The sequence below is a fragment of the Colletotrichum graminicola genome, assembly GCF_000149035.1.
Source record: "Colletotrichum graminicola M1.001 genomic scaffold supercont1.59, whole genome shotgun sequence".
Classification (NCBI taxonomy): domain Eukaryota; kingdom Fungi; phylum Ascomycota; class Sordariomycetes; order Glomerellales; family Glomerellaceae; genus Colletotrichum; species Colletotrichum graminicola.
In genome coordinates this window covers 93,759-112,626 of record NW_007361063.1, presented here as the reverse complement: position 1 = coordinate 112,626, position 18,868 = coordinate 93,759, and the positions used below count along the sequence as shown (strand labels likewise).

At 55.1% G+C, this 18,868-nt stretch overlaps 6 protein-coding genes across 6 annotated transcripts; 3 read left to right on the top strand and 3 right to left on the bottom strand.

Annotated features, from left to right (window-relative positions):
• Positions 1-1,033: 1,033 nt before the first annotated feature.
• Positions 1,034-2,114, top strand: GLRG_10328 (Ras family protein; the record flags this gene model as incomplete). The annotated part of the gene is made up of 3 exons (XM_008101013.1): positions 1,034-1,321; positions 1,461-1,664; positions 1,743-2,114. The coding sequence occupies 3 exons, from the start codon at positions 1,034-1,036 to the stop codon at positions 2,112-2,114; spliced, it is 864 nt and encodes a 287-aa protein (XP_008099204.1).
• A 941-nt stretch (positions 2,115-3,055) lies between these two features.
• On the top strand, positions 3,056-4,195 carry GLRG_10327 (uncharacterized protein; the record flags this gene model as incomplete). The annotated part of the gene is made up of 1 exon (XM_008101012.1): positions 3,056-4,195. One exon carries the CDS (start codon positions 3,056-3,058, stop codon positions 4,193-4,195), a length of 1,140 nt encoding a protein of 379 aa, XP_008099203.1.
• Positions 4,196-4,316: 121 nt separating this feature from the next.
• On the bottom strand, positions 4,317-4,773 carry GLRG_10326 (DASH complex subunit Dad1; the record flags this gene model as incomplete). Its single annotated transcript, XM_008101011.1, has 3 exons — positions 4,317-4,448; positions 4,516-4,578; positions 4,666-4,773. The coding sequence occupies 3 exons, from the start codon at positions 4,771-4,773 to the stop codon at positions 4,317-4,319; spliced, it is 303 nt and encodes a 100-aa protein (XP_008099202.1).
• A 1,667-nt stretch (positions 4,774-6,440) lies between these two features.
• On the bottom strand, positions 6,441-7,262 carry GLRG_10325 (uncharacterized protein; the record flags this gene model as incomplete). Its single annotated transcript, XM_008101010.1, has 2 exons — positions 6,441-7,127; positions 7,185-7,262. The coding sequence occupies 2 exons, from the start codon at positions 7,260-7,262 to the stop codon at positions 6,441-6,443; spliced, it is 765 nt and encodes a 254-aa protein (XP_008099201.1).
• A 1,223-nt stretch (positions 7,263-8,485) lies between these two features.
• GLRG_10324 (myb-like DNA-binding domain-containing protein) lies at positions 8,486-11,414 on the bottom strand (the record flags this gene model as incomplete). Its single annotated transcript, XM_008101009.1, has 4 exons — positions 8,486-10,101; positions 10,158-10,740; positions 10,797-11,173; positions 11,339-11,414. The coding sequence occupies 4 exons, from the start codon at positions 11,412-11,414 to the stop codon at positions 8,486-8,488; spliced, it is 2,652 nt and encodes an 883-aa protein (XP_008099200.1).
• A 5,221-nt stretch (positions 11,415-16,635) lies between these two features.
• Positions 16,636-18,383, top strand: GLRG_10323 (aldehyde dehydrogenase; the record flags this gene model as incomplete). The annotated part of the gene is made up of 4 exons (XM_008101008.1): positions 16,636-16,697; positions 16,772-17,171; positions 17,283-18,171; positions 18,244-18,383. The coding sequence occupies 4 exons, from the start codon at positions 16,636-16,638 to the stop codon at positions 18,381-18,383; spliced, it is 1,491 nt and encodes a 496-aa protein (XP_008099199.1).
• Positions 18,384-18,868: the final 485 nt, after the last annotated feature.

Below are 18,868 nucleotides of genomic sequence, written 5' to 3'. Positions count from 1 at the left end.
GCCCCTCCTCGTTTCCCTTGCTTGCTTGCTTGCTCGCTCGTGGGAGGGGGATGGAAGCGTTCCTTCTTGTCAAGATCTTTGACGCGTTCGTCTAATGAAAAAAATCGCCGAGGAACGAAAAATTCAAGTCGCGGTTTTGAGGGAGGCGGTGGTGGGGTTTGGAGCTCGGGCCACATATCGATTATCCCGTCCGGCGGCCGGAAGCAAGGCAGGCGCGCGCCGGAAAAACTGATTACCTACGTATTATCACGTAGGTGCGTACCTCGTAGCTTCCTGTTTTCGGACTGCAGGGGGCCGCCAGGTTTTTGGCCCTGGTCCAGGCCAACCGCCAGGGATGTCAGTTGATAGGTAGTTCATCCATGTTGGCGCGCCCCGGTTTTTGTACCTGTACGATAGTACGTGTATTATCGCTGTGGCGCCCCTTGGCGCCTGCCGTCATCACCCCGGCAAGAAGTGGCTGGTTGCCCCGTCGACTTGTTTACACTTGCCCTCCTTGCTCCCCCGTCCCTTCTCCTCAAGAATACAACCCGCCCATCCACCTCACCACACAAACCCACCCCCATACAATACAATACACAATACAATACGCAAGCAAAGCCCTTCTTCAACATTCCTCTATTCAAGCCACCCGCATCGCGTGCCTCTCATCCGAACCATATCTCAACGGCATCACACTCAAAATCACCATCAGAGAGCAGCAACAGCATCTAGCTGCTGAGAGCACGAAATCTGGTCTAGGAGAGAGGCGCCCAACCTCAGCAGCCATACCAGCATCTCTCGTCGCAAACCAAGATACGCTAGCATCTAGACAAACGGGGAATAACATCGCATAAAAGCACAAACCACTCAGGTCTCCCCAACAACCCCTCCCCCCCCTCCTCCTTCCCCCATACGAGCCAACGCACCGACCCACGGTAATTACACACCAACTCATACTCATCTCGCAAACACACGCGAGGGGGGACGCGCAGCGAAACGACCTCGCCGTCACCGCGCACCAACACAACACACACCACTTAGAGTCTGCCGCATTATGGCGTCCTCATACCAGTATCGCAACTCATACCACAGCCCCTCCCAAAACATCAGCGAAAAGTACGACGACGGCCTGGGACGCCCGGCCACATCCCGCCGCAACACCCGCCTTAGGAGCAGCGACGGCACCGTCAGCACCACCATGAGCTCTTCCACAGGCCGCGAGAGCGCCGCCACCCACGTCACCGAAGGCCCTGCCTACTCCAAGAAGATTGTCGTTGTCGGCGACGGTGGTTGCGGCAAGACATGTCTTCTCATCAGCTACAGCCAAGGCTATTTCCCAGAGGTGAGCTCCTTCCTCCTCCGCCCGCTCAGACTCTCCAGGCGGCGGCGGCGGCGGCGGCGGCAGCTGGCGCTGCGTGAGCGTCGTTCGCGAGTCCTTGAGATGAACCAAAACAGTGCTTGCTGACTCTGATCGACAACAGAAATATGTCCCTACCGTATTCGAGAACTACATCACGTACCCGACACACCCGCCGTCTGGTAAGACCGTAGAGTTGGCGCTGTGGGATACGGCCGGCCAGGAGGAGTACGACCGATTGCGACCGCTCTCGTACCCCGAGACCGACCTGATTTTTGTCTGTTTTGCGATTGATTGCCCCAACTCGCTAGAAAACGTCATGGACAAGGTAACTTCAGTCACCGCTCCTCCGATAACAAGGAGGCGGACATTTCTGGCGCTAATGCTGACTTCCATTCGTCTCCAGTGGTATCCCGAAGTCCTACACTTCTGTCCTTACACCCCTCTCGTTCTTGTTGGCCTTAAATCCGACCTCCGCTTCAAGAAGACGTGCATCGACATGCTCAAGACACAAGGCCTCACACCCGTCACTCAGGAGCAAGGTCGGGCCGTGGCGCGAAAGATGGGCGCCCAGTACGTGGAGTGCAGCAGCAAGGAGATGACGGGCGTCGACGAGATCTTTGAACAAGCCATCCTGACTGTCGTGGCTAACGACCGGAAAAACATGGAGGCTCAAGCCGCCGTCCCTTCATCATCCGGCGGCCCACCAGGAAGCAGCGCAGGCTTCCATGGCATCGCTCTTAAGAAGAAGAAGAAGAGGAATTGCAAGATCCTTTGAGGTCCTCGCTGAGGATCTCGGGGTTGTAACGACCAGGCATTGGACACAGGCGGGGGGCGTAATGAATGACTTTTGTTTTATCTGCATGATCTCGTTACGACCTGCTACTATTACGATCTGGAGAAAGCATGCGCCACCATTAGCGAGCGGCGTCTCCTGTTCTAGGGGCTGGACGAACTCTAGACCGGGGGACGTGGAAACTGTTGTTTTTCTTCTTCTCCCCGACGGAGGAGAAGGATTGGTATATAGGGGGCGGGAAAACAAAGGAGGAGTGGGAGGGAAAGTGAGTGGTATTCTCATTGGAGTCTCGAGGCTCATCCATACCCTTTTTCCTTGAAACAAAACAAACACAAACACACACACACACACAACACACAAATGGAGCGGGAAACAGGGGGGGAGCGAAGGCTTTGACCAGTTTCTCTATTCCTCGGGTAACTTCCAGGTCTCCCTGGGATGATTTTTCTTATTTTCCCATTTTCTTGTTCTTCTTTTTCTTTTTCTTCTTATTCTTCTTCTCCCTCTCCTGTAGCAGCATTGGGTTTTCTGTCTTGATAGGCAGTCCAAAGGAGGCAGGAAACATGAAATGTTAAAAGCATCAAAACCAAATGTCCCACATTCCCGCAGTTTGATAAGTGAAAATGAGCGATAGTGATTCGTTAGACCGTCGTCGGCTTTCCGAGCTTGTAGTTGTCTCGGTAGAAGTGCAGCCGCGCCCGTGGCAGCCAAAAGTGTCCGTCCAGGTAAGTAGAGAGAGTGAACCCCTTCCCCCCCCCCATCGGAGAAAGGCGGCACGGAAGGCCATAGATAGCAATGGGATTCTCGCAATCTAATTCCGCTTTCAATTTCTACTGCGAAGCATACACTGCACACACTCGAGAACTAGGGTTGCCATTAACAACTCTATTTATAAAAGAGCATCTGCCGATCCTTCGCGCATCATGGAACCGTCCGCCCAGATTTACGTCGCCGATCTCCCGCGGACTAATCGTCTTCTCACGGACGGCACCCGCCGGTCCACCACACTGGTCCCGTCCGTCGCTGCTATCGACCACCGAATGCAACGGTTGGAGCAGGCGCTTGCTGCATTGACTAAAGAGCACAAGGCCCTTGATGAAGACGCCGTCGACAGATGTCTCGCTGGTCTGGAAGTAGCCGATAGTCTGCTCGTTGCTTCGGCCCATCGGGACATCAAAGGCACGCTTTGGAAGCTGTGCCACCCTTTCAAACACTCCAAGAAGTGCGACATGCTGCGAAGGCATGTTGGGATAGCCCGGGACACGTATGAAAAAGTCGTCAAGCGGTACCAGGATGCCGTCCGGCCGCTGGCAGAGCTCGGCGAGAGGGCCAAGAAGCTCGGGGATGACGCCAGGCAGGTGCTCGGCTCCATCGATGAGGTCAACGCCTTTCAAGAACGCAAACAGAGGGCCCTAGACGACAAGATCGAAATGGGACTGAAGATATGGTCCAACAGGACCCTGACGCTCGCAAAGCATCGCGAGCGGGAGCAAGAGGCGAGGGCGAAGAAGGAGAAGTTGGAGATGCAGCAGGCTGCCGGAGAAGATTACCCCACATCTCTGTTTCCTGACATAGCCGCCGGCAGACATACCACGGTAATAGGCCTTTTGATCGAGCGCAGCGACGCGGAGATTACGCACCTGGAGCAGGAGACTCACTGGGCTGCGCACAATGCGGAGAAGCAGCAGGCCAAGGTCGAGTCCCTCCGGCTCCAACGCGACGGCACAACGCCCAAAGCTGAGAGATCGCTCGTCGCCAAGCTGGGAATCCGTATGGGGGTTTTCCGGTCGAAGCTTTCGAAGCTCAGATCCGAGTTGCGGGACAAGGAGGAGCCTCTGCGGGCGGTGGGGGACAGGTGCCTCGGCATCGCGGCGAGGTTGAGCGCCCTCCAGAAATCCGGCTCTGGGGATTTGGTGCTTGGCGTCAAGGACCTGGCGAGAGGCATTACGATCCAGAAACACGAGAAGAAGAAGGAAGAGAAGGAGAGGAGGAAGTCCTGGGAGATGTGCAAGTCGGCCGAGAGACCACGCACGTCCTTCACCAGCTGTCTGGGGTTGCGGTAGAGAGCTTCGGCATGGTCGGGGGGGGTTGTGAAAGATGACAACAGTGTAACCTGCAAGGGGAAAAAAAGGAAGAAAAACAAAAACAAAAAAACATCATGCTCTCATGTCAATCCGTGGGGTATCATGATCTCTCGTCGTTCCTCGTCTCTCCCTCGCCGCTGCCCTCACCCTCCTTGTTCTGTTCGGGCTCCTTGGCCATAACGTTCTCGAACTGCGACCACAGCGCCTCGACGGAGGAGAATTCGTTTCCGACCTGGAGTAAATGGTAGTTAGCGCTCTGCTGCTTGTTGGCCTGGTCCGGTTACGCCGGGAGACAGTACTGTGATGACAGCCTCAAGCGACCGGTTCAGTTTGTTGATGTTGGCGAGGACATGCTCGAAGCTCTGTTTTTTGTGTTTCTTGTTAGCGTCCGCACTTTTATTTTGTTGACGCTGCGCGTAGCAGCACCGCTGGGTGGGGGGAACCCCTACCATGGCAATCTCGCCGATGAGCTCTTCGCGCTGCTGCTCGAAATAGGTCTTTTCCTTGGCCCCGGACTGGGACTGGGAATGGGAGAAGGACCGCTGATGTGACGACATGTTGTTGCGGGTGGGTGCGGTCGCGAAGGCTGGATGAGATGGCGTCGTGGAGTCTGCGCGCGCGTCTGGCGGTGATGGCGGGGTGGTCACCAGGGCGTTGAAGGTCTGGTGGGGTTGAGGGGGAGTACGAGTACAGTGTGTGTACTGTTTCTTTTTCTTTTTTTTCGACACGTAGGTATCAGATATGGATAGCACTAGACGTTGGACGGCACACCTCCAACTCTCGACAGCCTTTGCGTTCCTCCCTGAACTCATTTGCTAGTTACGACGGCCCCCCTCAATGTGTTCTTATGAACTTTATGAGCTGGACAGGAAAGGCAGAAAATGCGGTGTCGATTTCGACGCAGTATTGCTCTCGCCAAGTCCAAGAGTGGAGAGCCGCGTTGGTTTATATTGACCCATGGGCTTTACATCGCGCCATATTTTAACCCTTGGGAAAAGACATGTGCGGAAAGACACTACCCGCCACGGCTCCCTCATAAACGGGACAAGTGCGCCAAGTCTGCCTCTCTAGCATGGATAGCTTAAAGGCAGTCCTCGAACAGATCAATGGGCTACAAACGTTCGGTAAGAATGGAATGCAACAAGGCCAGAATACAGGATGATAAACATTACCGCAGAGGTCACGCACGTACCAAAGAAGACATATCTGACGAATAATGCCTCGTTTCTGTCGTAGATACGAGGATGTTGGGTAAAAGAGAGGGCCATCATTCTCTTCGCTGACGATTAAAAGGAATATCTGAAGGGGCGGGCCATGGACGGTTCTTCATCAATCCACCGTGGGAAACAAACAAGAGGGTTCAACGGCACACTTTCATCAAATAATTCTACTAGTGTCTAAGCAGAGTTATAATAAACAAGGTTGTCAGCCCGTCGCCCTCTTCATGTCGATCTTTGTTTCATCGACTCTGGCAAGACGGCAACGCACACGGCACTACATCGATTCTGACTCTCCGGGCGACACAGTCAAGAGTGCCTAGAAGAGAACCTCGACTCGGAATCCGTCCTTGCTTATACTTAGCTAAAGATTGGTCCGTTGATTATCCCCACCATGTCGAACAGCTGGGCGGATGCCTCGGGCGATGGGGCGGCTCACGTGGCCGGACAGTGCATGGCGGGGTATCAGTCATCATTGGTGTGGGCTTCGTGGCCGAGGCTACAGTTTTTAGCATGCAGGACACTTCGTTGTGTTGAAGTCGTAGCCTTACAAGAGACCAATTGCTGACTTGTATTGTGATGCCCTGCTGTGGGTTTTGATTGTAAGAAACAGAAAGACCAGACAAGAGAACCGAGAAGCACAGCAACCTGATGGAGTTTAGCAAGCTTGCAACATACCATGTTGCTGTCATATTGCGCAACATTGCTTTGATGCCAGTGCCTGAAAGTCTCATGAGAATTATGCGGTTAGACGGGCCAGATAATAGGGTTAACATAGACAAATGGAGGGGTTTGGCGGAAAACAAACAGCCTCAAGCTTGGTGTATGTCCTTGCATTGGGGTGAGGCATTTCTACGCTTTCTGAAAGCTTCAGCTTGCCAGAAAGAAGCAACATGACCACTCAATAATAGACTCCCACATAACTGCTTCGCAGCTCCCCAATCTTGGGATCCTCTTCCGGACTGACAAACTGCCAGACGTCCTGCACTCACGGCTTCTCCCCCATCTCAGTGGATGCCGCCGTTCGTCTTCGCGGACTCCTTCTCGTACAGGCGGATATCCGCAGTGATAAATTGTATTCCCCGAAACTTGGTGGGTTTCTGTCCCGGCTGGGATGGACTAGCTTCGATAGCTCGGATCCAGAGGATACCGTTTCGGCGGCCGCCGGACATGTCAATGACGGGGTCTTTGTTCTTGCGCACGACGCCCAGGCGAATCTGCTTGCCCCTGTAATCGTCGAACCAGAGGCGCGTCCCGAGGGCGAGCTGGTGGACGGTGTGGTTGCCCGGCCGGGAGGGGGCCGCGAGGCCGCGGAGGGCAGGACCGTCGAGGAGATCCAGTAGGACGTGGGTAGCCGGACGGGGTTCTCCCGGGAACTGGTGCGCTATGCTTTCCTGCAGCGCGCCGATGCCAAATTTGCCCTCGATCGCCGGTTCGTCGACGACGACGCTGCTGCCTACGCTGGACTGCGAGACGACGGCACTCATGTGCGTAGGCGAGGTGGGCGGGTCAGGGAAGCCCTCCCACTCGCTCTCAGAGTCGTGGTCCATAGCCGTGTCGGCGTCTGCCGAGCGCTCGATTTGCTCTTGCTTGACGACGGGCTGTTCCTGTCTAACCATCTCGGGGTCTTCTTGCTTGATCATCTCGGCCTTCGCATCCATCTTGAGTTTTCTCCGAATACGCTTCTTTTCTTTCTGCGAGATGTCAGTGACGGGAGAGAGACGGCGGTGAGGAGCAGAGCTTCGTCTTACCTTGGAAACTTTTCCTTCCTTCTGATGCAAGGATTCCTGCTCGGGGAGCGATCCTTGAAGGTCGGCAGCACGAGACATGGTATTTAGGTTAGACTGGTAGTCGGAGAGGGTAGAACGGTGACTGAAGACCAAGGGGGGAGGTTGAAGGAGGCCAGAGATTGGTGATGTAGAGGAGACAACGTAGTCGCCGGTCGAAAGCTTTGCAAAAGGGGCTGCCTGATCTTTGCGAAGTGATTGTGAATGATGAACCAAGTGTTTGGACGAGAGTTGACGTTGAGAAAGGGATGAAGGGGAGGTGAGGCCTATCAAACGGGAAGGGAAAGGACGCGTCAAAGGTTCTTGCGTGTGGAAGGAACAGCTATTATATCATAGGATACGGAAGGAACGGTGCAGAAAGACAATCTTCTTATGGGTTCGGTCATGTTGCTTTGGCGTTTCGGACCTTTAGTGTTTCTCAGCAAAACACTGGGGTTGAACGGGATAGATAGTCTGTAGCAAAGGAAAACAAAAACACGTAGCCCGCTTCAGTATTGGTCACTTGGGGTGGCAATGAACAATTCCACGCGGCCCTTGCAGTAACCATGCTCTGAATTCCTGTTCCATATCGCTATGCCGTAAGTCTTTTTTCTTCTCTCTATCCCCTTACCAAAAAGGCGGAATCACCGCCCCAATCGCCTTGTCCTCGGTCATTCGTGGTATCATGAGCAAACAAAACATCGCTTTTTGGTGCCGCCCGCCATTCCCGTCCCGTCGCCCAGCGTCTTTCCCCTCTTCCTCATCCCCTTTTCCCAAGTATATTATACTTTACTTTTCTTCTTCGTCCCATGCCAGTGCCCACATGACAAAACCTGTCTTTCCGTATGTAACGCTACTCCTCTTAGGAAGAATACTGCTTCTTATAGAGAGAGAGAGAGAGAGAGAGAGAGAGAGTGAGTGAGAGAGAGTGAGAGAGAGAATAATCGCATCCAGGATGGTGCTCTCTCCTAGGCACCTGATCCGGCGGCTTCGAACGCAGTCAATCGAATGATGACGCAGCATGCCGGTTGTCATTGTCCTGCGTACATCTTCCTCACTTGGGTTGTTCCGTGTTCCAATGTTGACGTTTCTAGATTCCAATGCCGCCAAGTCTCCAACGCCTAAAGGCCATCGGGAATGGGGTGGTCTTCCAACCATCCGAGTCCTCCAAAAACACTGACAGTCCCGGTTCGCGGGCAAACGGTACCGGAGCTGAAAAACGAATGTTGATAGTTGTTGATGACGGCGGGTTGATCAAGATACGACGTGAAAAGTTGGCTGTCACTCTATGACAGGCTGGCACTGCTGCCGCTGTACGCTTCGAGCTCGCGCAGGCTCTGCATGAGTGCAGCCTCCTTGAGATCTTCGTTCTCTTGGCTGTAGACTGGCGCTGACGAGTCCGTCGAGTATTGTGGCGCGGGCTCTGCGGCTTGAGAGACCTGCGGCTGAACATGCTCCTGCTGAGGCTGCTGCGGTTGCTGTTGCTGATGTTGCGGTTGTGGCGTTCCCGGGTGAGAGTGGTGTTGTTGGATGTGAGAGTGCGATGGCGTTTGCGGCTGCACTTGCGCTTGCGCCTGCGAGAGGGCGTGGTGGGGAGTGTGGGAAAGCTGGGCAGCCGTTGCAGCGTATGGTGACGAGGCATGCGGCACTCGGGCGTGAGTGGGCGTGGCGGCGGCCGGTGTCGCAGGTGGTGCAGACGCAGCAGCGTGCGTCGGTGTCGTGGCGTGGGCGGCCATGTGGTGCGACGACATCTGGGCAGCAGACTGTAAAGGGGTGCTGGGTGCGGTCGGCGGCGCGACACTCGGGCGGTTCTGCTGCGGGTGCTGGAGACCGCCAGCGAGGGTCATGATTCCCTGCACGCGAGCTTGCTCCTCCTCCGAGTTCATCCGAGCTCGCTCTTCGGCTTCCTTGCGAGCTGCTTGCGTGGGCGCACGCGTCTTGAGCTCGCCAGTGACGGCCTGTAGATAGTAAGGCATTTCCGAGTTCGTCTTCAGGAAGAAGAGCTTGAGGTTCCGCGCCTTGTCCTTCAACTGCACCTGGGTCCGGTCCTTGAGTATGTTGGAAAGCGTGCCCTCGGCGCCGAAGAGCGACAAGATCTGACTCCAGTGCGGTCCCTGAACCATGTCCAGCCCCGTCATGAGCGCCTTTTCCTCCTCCTGCGTCCAAGGACGTCTTGTTGAAGTGGTACCCTCCCGTCTCTGCTGGTTGTTGGTCTTGCTCAACGCGGCTTGGCGGGCTCTGTCGTACAGCACGGCGCTGGGCAGGCTCTGGCTAGGTGGGAGCTTTTCGTTGCTGTCGTGAGACGCAGGCTGCGGCGGTTGCTCGACCGGCGGCGGGTATCCGTAGTATGGGGATTGCTGCTGAGTCTGTTGTAGGTGCGACAGATATGTCGTCTGCGTGGCTGGGACTACTCCCGTCGGCGTCGGCACGGTCGGTTGATACGGTGCCGGGGAGAGATTGTTGAGGGTAGTACGGACGTATTCTTGTGTGCTTTGGGCGACCAGGGCAAGGATATCGCTTGTCGAGTCGTGGGTTTCGGTCGTGGTACCGTTCGGAGCTGGCGCGGCCGAGGGAGTGGATTCCGGAGCGGATGTGGTGGGCTCTGCGGGGGGTGCACTGGTTTCGGTCGTCGGGACGGGCGGTTGTTCGGAGGGCAAGCCGTCAATGGGATCGCTAGGCAGGTACTGCGCAACCAGGCCATCCGTAGCCTCCAACAGGGACGATATGCCCAGGTCGTCCAGATCAGGAGGCATCGAAGCGTCCAAGTCGCTGTCCGTCAGGATCTGCGGTAGCTCGATGCCATGTCTTGATGCGAGTCCTGACAATGAGTGTAGCTTCTGTCGAAGGTACGTGTTCAGCAGGCGGAAAAGATCCTCTTCGGGGTAGCCGATCTTCAATAGCACTGCCCGCAGTATGTCAGCTTTGCTCCAGAGACACTACTAGCATTCGATAACCAACCAGTATCAGGGAGGCCTGACGCATAAGCAATCAAGCCCGCTTTACGCTCCTCCACAGCCGTTACCATGGCTTTCTCCTCGGGGGTAAGCTCGGTCCCATCGTGTCTGGCGCGTAGCTTATCTTCGAGATCGGAGGAGAAGGCCTCGGCGATCAACTGATCAACTGGTGCTGACTGATCTGCTGTTGTTACAGACTCAATGACTAGTTGTGTCTTGACTGCCACAAACAGCTCGGAGATGTCGTGCGAGACGCTCTCGTCGCCAGACAGGAAGACGGGGAAAAACTTGTCTTTAAGTGCCAGAAGCTGTTGCGAGGCCAAATCGTGGTGTCCGTCGAAGGCGAAAAGCTCGCAACAGAAGCTTGCCAGATTCGCGACTTGGATATCGGTCAGGTTGTCTGGCGCAGTCAGATCTAGTACGGCGGGGTCCAAGATAAGATCGGTCGTCGAGTAAATCGATCGCGTTTGGCGAAAAATGGTCTTGAGCGTGCTGTAGGACTTTGAGAGTTCGGTATCCTTGTCTTGCAACTGGCGGTAGATATCGTCGTAGACGTGTTGCGACATGATGACAAGGAGCTGCATGGCCTGGACAAGGGAAAACGATTAGCGGCGCCTCGGACATTGACGAGACCGCCACGTACAAAGTTTGACAAACATGAGGTGGTTGTGCGCCTCATCAAGGCCAAGGGTTCGGAGAGGATAATGGGGTGCGGCTCGACGGAATGGTTGGTGTCTTGCGACACAGAGGCCAAGGCGTCGGCCGTCATGTCGACGTCCGAGACGGAATCCAGGCCGTCGACCTTGCCCATCTCGTTGTTGATGTCCATCATGACGCCCTGGATCATGGCGTCCATGTCGAAGTTGAGGTCGAGAGAGGGGGCCTCGTCGTCGACCTTTAGCCTCTTGGGCTCGGCATCGGGGTCTTCTGCGCTCGCATCGCGGGGTCGCTTCAGTGGGAATGGAGGGGTTTCGCCCAGGTCGGTCGCAACGGTGGGCGACTCCTGCTTCATCTCCGGTCCTACTACGGCGAGTCAGCATCTTTTGCGACGCTTTTTAGAAGGGTCCTCTCCGCGTGGCATCTCGACGCTCGAACTTGAGGTCGAGGCCGGGCGTGTGAAGATGCTGTTTCTTTTTTTCTTTTTTGCGCCAAGTGGGATGGCAGGAAGTCAAAGGCCGTCCGTACCTGTTGGGGAGTGCGCCTCGGCCTTTGCGGCCTGGGCCGACTCTGCAATAGCTTCTTCAGCGCCCTCCATGAGCATTGAGGAGCACGTCGACAGCGGTTTCGGGGTCAGACTGGTCGGCGTGCAGCTCAATGGCGGAGGGGGGGGGGGGGGGGTTGCCGTGATCTTTGCGGTTTCTTCGACTGAGGCGGAAAAACTTTTTGGGAAGAAAATCCGAGCGCCGATGCCCTTATAATCTGCCCCAAAGAAGATGTCACCACAGATACACAGGAAGGAACGACCGCTGCAAAAAAAATCACCGCTGCTTCCCAGTAAAGAGCGGTCTGTGATTGGCCTGTTGGCTCAAAATGCGACATGGTCGGTGCGTGGGTCCCCGCTCCTGCCACTTTATCGCAACAATTTTTTTTCTCTTTCTCTCTTAACTGTCCCCTGCCCAGGACGGCGGTGCATATTTGCCATACTAACCATCCCAACCCCTCAATTTTTCCGTGAACAGAGTTCCTTCCATCCTGGAAGGTTTTTCTTTTTCTCTCCTCGCGACAGAATGGTTTCTGCCTGAGGACAGGCAACCGCATCAATTGATATTCAGTCTTATCACTCCATCTGACGTAGCCTCTTCTGATGTCTCTGATGGGTCTGTATCTGACACCTGTTTTCTTGGCCAGGTATTTTGACCCGTCAATGGCTCCATTGCAAAGGTGGTTGCATGTCACTTTTGCCCTGCGTGACGTCATTCCCCAGATTCAGCATGTCGACAACTCTGGGGACTAGGCAGATCCGCCATCTGGGGAGATTGGCGGCCGGGGATCAAACGGGACATGTCACTGACTGGTTCTGCCAGTCGCGACCGCCGGAGGCCACATCGACGAGCGGCCCAGTTACTTGAATGCTTGGTGCCAAGGTGAAAACTGGAAGGCAATACCGACAACACTGTGACTCGCACGTGGGTGCAGAAAGATCCAATCTGACTTGCAGCAGATGTGTGTTAGCCAGTGATGGCAAGCAAGCACATGCAGCACCGAACCACGCAACGGTTAATTGTTGCTATCATGCTTTGCTCCTCGCCGCGGCCGAGTCGGTATACCAAACGTGCTCTATGCTACTGTTCTATCCCTCCTCTGCTTGAGTACCTCTGGGAGATCTGGCCGAGTACTGATGAAACATGTCCTAAGCATCAACCATGGCCTTGTCTAAGGGACATGATGTTTCCATGGCGGAAAGTTCTTCTCAACAACCGGAAAGCAGTCACTGATGTTTGAGGAGTTGTTCTACTACGCTGGTATACCACCAGTAGACAGACATCTTGAAGCTATGAAGTCGCTCGTGGTCTCCTTCGCGTTGCCCATCCCAACATGTACGTTCCCTCAATGAGTATTGATACCCTTTTCTTGGAGTAGGATCAGCGATTATAAACCCAGGCATATACTTCTCATGCTATCTTTTGCAGTAGGGTAAAACTTTGGTGTTCCTAATGTCACCTAACGATATTTTCCATAAGTGGTCGTAAAGGCCTATATTGCCACAAAACATATGTTCTAGACCGACAGGTCAAAAGTGAGGAGCAGCTATCTTCACTTGTCGCGACGAGGCCCTTGCAGTTAGCCGAAATGTGCTGAAGCTTTGTCCATGCCAGTTGGCTTTCAGGAATGTTGAATACGTCGAATATGTTCCCGAGTTAGGTAGACATATAAGTTTGGAACCGTACATCACGGTATATGTGGTTCTCTGTGAAAGCAAGGGGTGGCCGAGAAGTTGGTGCGGCACTTGGTGCGTATGCCCGATTCGGCGAGCTTGTTCATCGGGCAAGGGTGTGCGAAGTGGTCAAATTGCCTTCATCCGATGATGTCCCAAGGATTTGGAGGGACATTCGTGTGGTAACTATCCATGCTTTTGTCGCTCCAAGGCGCCCGGCTCTCAAAAACATCTACCCTTGGCAGCTCTTGGGACAGGCCAGTCGGGAGCACAGTAGCTGGCACCCACAAGTCCGGGCGAGCGGTATCTTCGGACGGTCTCGACGGTTGGCTCTCGGAAGGTTTCCAAGTTGACGAGCGGGAGAAGCCGCCAGAGTGCCGCGAAGAAACCTTGGTGGGACGCATATGCGCAGTACTCCGGGGGTATCGGTATTGGCATCCGCGCAAACTTCGAGAGGCTTAACGGGCATTGGCAGCGACGCGGGAACAAGGAAAGCGGTTCGTCGCAAGGGAGCCGCAAATGCGGGGGACCCGGGGGACTCGCCGGAAATGGCGTCCAATCCTGGGGGCAACGGTAGGCGGGCAGGCATTAAGGATACACAGGCAGTAAGTAGGGCCTTAAACGAGTCACGGATTCACACCACCCCACCCCGATCTAGACCCTTGGTGGTCATGAGCGTGGTACCATCGGGCCAAGTCACCTGGGCCGCCCCAAGGCCGAGGAAGGCCAACAGGCAACGAAGCGAGGGCGGATCCGTATCGCCAACGAACGGTCAGTATTGGTGTCTCGGCTTTTGTAGTCTCCGGGAACAATCGAACGCAGATCCAGTCGGGGTTTGCTCATCCCCAGCATCTCGTTCGGAATTGATCTGGATGTTTGGGAGTTGGAACTGCCCTGTTCAGGACCGGTCGGGTCGTACGATGCACTATGTACTATGTAGTACACCATGACCAATGATGGGGTGTGGAGAAACCTGGGGAAGGCAGTTGACATGGCCGGAGAGTGTGACGCGTGGACAATGAAGGTGCTCTTGGTCTCGCCCCGAATGGCTGGCCCGGCATCTGTACAGACAATTAGAATTTTCACGATTGGCGGTTCTGGCAGCGTCCCACGTCGCTGGGCCGGCGTCCGCTCCGGCTGGGTTGGAGGACGTCGGGCAAGCGAGGCAGAGAGATGCAGAGACAAGAGCTCCGTATCGCCGTGAAACTGCCATCAGACCGAAGCTTTGGCCCCACATACACAACCCCTAAATAGAGTAGTGATGTGGTAGGCAACTAGCTTCGGCCAAGAGGATTTGTTGCTGTCGAATGATGTCGGGGACAAGGAAGAGGAGGCAGGGGAGTGGTGGGTAGTTTCGGATCGGGGACGGCACGGAGTTTACAGATACCTACTATGTAGTGTACGGATACCTACACTACCTACACAGGATGGAAGGAAGGAAGGCAGCTGGCGGCGTTTGCAGGATGATATATCGACGTCCCCCGAAATCTAAAATGACACCCCCACCATGTTCTGCGCTTTTGGTGCGGGGGAGAGAGAGCGCTCGCGGGGCTTTGTACCGAGATTCACGCACGGCAAGCCAACAACAGCAAAGACAGCCCGAGAGGAGAGCAAACAAGGATGATTCCAGGATGCTGATGCCGAGCTCGAGGCATAAAGCATAGTGTGGACTCTCCAGGACGATAGCGCAACCCCATTTACTTCGTTTCGCCTTTTTTTTACTCAAGGCCACATAGCGATATCCTGGGAGCATATCTAGGAGACAAGTCCCCCAATTCAGAATAAAACTTGGAGATGGTACAGGTACATTCATGTGGGGCGGGTATGGTACTACGGTACGGTATTTGTGTCCCTGTCAGCCTTCAAGTACGTAGTGTATACTTGGACCTCTGCGAGTTTGCCGACTGCAGCTGTTGGATGAGGGAAAGAAAAACGCTGAATAGAGCCATCGTAGTGTAGGTAGGCGGCTGGCTTCATGCCGAAGAGTCTGGGGTAACGCAGTTCTGGTTGTGGCTCGGGATAGTGCATCGCGGCAGAGGGGAGGGTATTCCATGCGCACTAAGATGTACTATGTATGAAGTACTGTGTACACCTTGTAAAAGCTGTCATCTTGGTTGTATCGGCCGTGTGGCTCCTGCTCGCAGACGGAGCGGCATTGTGACAGCCGTCTGATTGGCGGGGTGCCTTTGGGAGAGGACGCAGCTCTCGATGGAGAAAGTGCGGGGTCAAGAACCATGCGGGAGAGGGGAAGGTGGAAGGAAGGGAGGGGTTTCCAGGTTTTTTGCTTGCTGAGTAAGGAAGGGTTTTTATTTTATGTATTTTATTTTATTTTTTCACGAGAGCCTTAGAAAAAAAAAAAAGACTGTCCATCTTACAGTACACGTGACAGCTCGACAACCCAGCGCTCGTTCAATCTCATTTCACTACCTATCATTCCCTAGATAGGTATCTAAGGGTCTTTACGATACATACTCCACCACCTTCGCAGTTTGCGTACCTGATCTGGGGCCCGCCCGGGGAATGACCGAACGGGCAAGTGGAACTCGATTCCGCTTTAGCCCAATGGAGGGTGGCACGTTCAGGTGAGTTCGAGCCGAGTCCAACAGGCATTACCCAGTAAGATGGAAAGAAAGGGTTGGCTATTGACCGAAAATACATACAGATAAGATGGATGCACTAGGTATGCATCTCCAGATCACAATGAGAGAGATCGGGACTCCATTACCTCATTCATCCTTTGGGACGGCAACAAAACGGCCGAGGGGAACACGCGTTGGCCCGAGGCGGCGGCGTCCACCATTCATCCCCCCCCCCTCCACCCCGTCGGTGCACCAGAGACATGCATATTGCTAGTGTATCCGTAGTGTATGGATCCATAGCAAACATTATTGCCCCTCTTGCCACCACCCCCACCCACCATCCACCAAACCTGGCGCTCCCCTTCGCTTCGGCCCCACCACGCCTTGGCGGAGGGATTGTGTCTGTGCATACTAATCAGTTTTACCAGCACCGCAGGGCCTCGTCACTAACAACCCCCCCTCGCATCACCTGTTTGGCTGCTACGATGTGGGGGAGCTCGACGATTGTTAATACCAAGTGACCGTGTTTGACCTTGCTCCGACCCACGGCCGAAGATAGCTGCGCTGTGCTGTGCTGTATGTGCTACACAAGGACAGAAGCGTATCCGTACTCGGTGCAGAGCCCCCCCCCCCACCCCCTCGTCTGGTCCCCTCCTTCTCTCCCTCCGTCCGTACAGGTACACTACACTACGTATGTACGATGTACCTTACCTTAGGTAATGAGGTGTAACTGTACCGCTACACCCTCCCCCGCCGAGATGATGCTTGCATCAAGTCCACCCTATTCTCCGACATTTATGTCTTTGGTCTTCGCGAGTCTCATTCTCGGGCTTCTTCCCACCCCCGAGCTCTGTGCCCCAGACCCCGCTTTATAACAGTCTGCTCCTCCCCCCAAAAGCTCTCTGTCCATACTTGCTTCTCTCCCTCTCTCTCTTTACACTCAACTCAACAAACCCTCCTCTTCTGTTTCTTCGTGATACCTTGATACCATTACCCTATTCTGTCTACCACGCACACATACATATACAATGGGTTTGTCTGTTGAGCTCAAGACCCCGGCGACGGGCCCTTACACCCAACCCACCGGACTGTACGTAACCCTTTTGTCCCTGCCACCCCTCTCGATGATCCCAAGACTGACATGCCTTCTTCTCCTGCTCTCAGGTTTATCAACAATGAGTGGGTCGAGGGTGTTGACAAGCAGACCTTCGAGGTCATTAACCCCTCCACCGAGGAGGTCATCACCTCCGTGCACGAGGCCACTGAGAAGGATGTAGACATCGCCGTCGCCGCCGCCCGCAAGGCTTTCGAGGGCGAGTGGAGGCAGATCCCCCCCAGCCAGCGCGGCGTCCTGATGGGCAAGCTCGCCGACCTCGCCGAGAAGAACACCGACCTCCTCGCCGCCGTCGAATCCCTCGACAACGGAAAGTCCATCTCCATGGCCAAGGGCGACGTTTCCGCCGTCGTCGGCTGCATCCGTTACTACGCCGGTTGGGCCGACAAGATTGAGGGCAAGACCATTGACGTCGCCCCCGACATGTTCCACTACACCCGCCCCGAGCCCGTGAGTCGACCTCACCCTCCTTTGTCTTCTCTTCTCTCTCTCTTTCTCCCTCTCTCCTTCTCTCCGTCTCTCTTCGGACCTCTGATCATGACTGACCGCTAAACCCACCAGATCGGTGTCTGCGCCCAGATCATCCCCTGGAACTTCCCTCTCCTCATGCTCGCCTGGAAGATCGGTCCCGCTCTGGCCACCGGCAACACCATCGTCATGAAGACGGCCGAGCAGACCCCCTTGTCCGCCCTCGTCTTTGCCAACCTCGTCAAGGAGGCCGGCTTCCCCCCCGGCGTCTTCAACCTCATCAACGGTTTCGGCAAGGTCGCTGGCGCCGCCCTCTCCGCCCACATGGACGTCGACAAGATCGCTTTCACCGGCTCCACCCTCGTCGGCCGCCAGATCATGAAGGCCGCCGCCAGCTCAAACCTCAAGAAGGTCACCCTCGAGCTCGGCGGCAAGTCCCCCAACATCGTCTTCGACGACGCCGACATCGAGCAGGCCATCTCCTGGGTCAACTTCGGCATCTACTACAACCACGGCCAGTGCTGCTGCGCCGGCACCCGCATCTTCGTTCAGGAGAGCATCTACGACAAGTTCCTCGCCGCCTTCAAGAAGCGTGCTGAGCAGAACAAGGTCGGCGACCCCTTCCACCCCGAGACCTTCCAGGGCCCCCAGGTCAGTCAGTTGCAGTTCGACCGCATCATGGGCTACATCAAGGCCGGCAAGGACGAGGGCGCCACCGTCGAGACCGGCGGTGCCCGCCACGGCGACAAGGGCTACTTTATCCAGCCCACCATCTTCAGCAACGTCCGCCCCGACATGAAGATCATGCAGGAGGAGATCTTCGGCCCCGTCTGCGCCATTGCCAAGTTCAAGGACGAGGACGAGGTCATCAAGCTCGGCAACGACACCACCTACGGCCTCGCCGCCGCCGTTCACACCACCAACCTCAACAGAGCCATCCGCGTGAGCAACGCCCTCAAGGCCGGCACCGTCTGGGTCAACTGTAAGTCTCTCTTTCTAATGCCCACTGATCGTGCAATTTTTTCACAATACTGATCGCACCCGTAACTCGCAGGCTATAACATGCTCACGTACCAGGTCCCCTTTGGAGGCTTCAAGGAGTCTGGAATCGGAAGAGAGCTCGGCGAGGCTGCCCTCGCAAACTACACACAGAACAAGTCTGTCGCTATCCGTATGGGCGGCCCTCTATTTTAAGGGGAAAATCGGCCGGGGAAAAAAGGACAATAATGAACAGTGGTGGGACTTCTGGCGCAAAATGTGTACATGACCTCGATGTAACTTTTCAATACCACGTTGAATGATACCAAGCAACTTCATCTATCTATCAGCCAGCTCGCAACTAAGTAACCAGTCTGTGACATCCAGCCAACTGATTCTCCAGTGAACCGATCCCCCCTCCCTCCTTTGGTGGCCTTCAAGACCTCAAAGCCGCTATTTTCCCGGCTACGTCATGATCATGGCGTTTCTCATGGCGTTTTCACTTCCCATCATATGTCTGAAGACGGAGATGCGAGCGAAGGGCCTGGAACGATCAAGGTTCGCTGGCGAGGGGTGATGAACAGGTAGACGAATCTCACCTTTTTCAAATAGTGGTCAATGATGGTATCTGAATAGTGGCTTACGTTCCCGTGAGCAAGGACTCCCTCCCCCGCGCTGCTTCAACCAGATAACACGCAAAG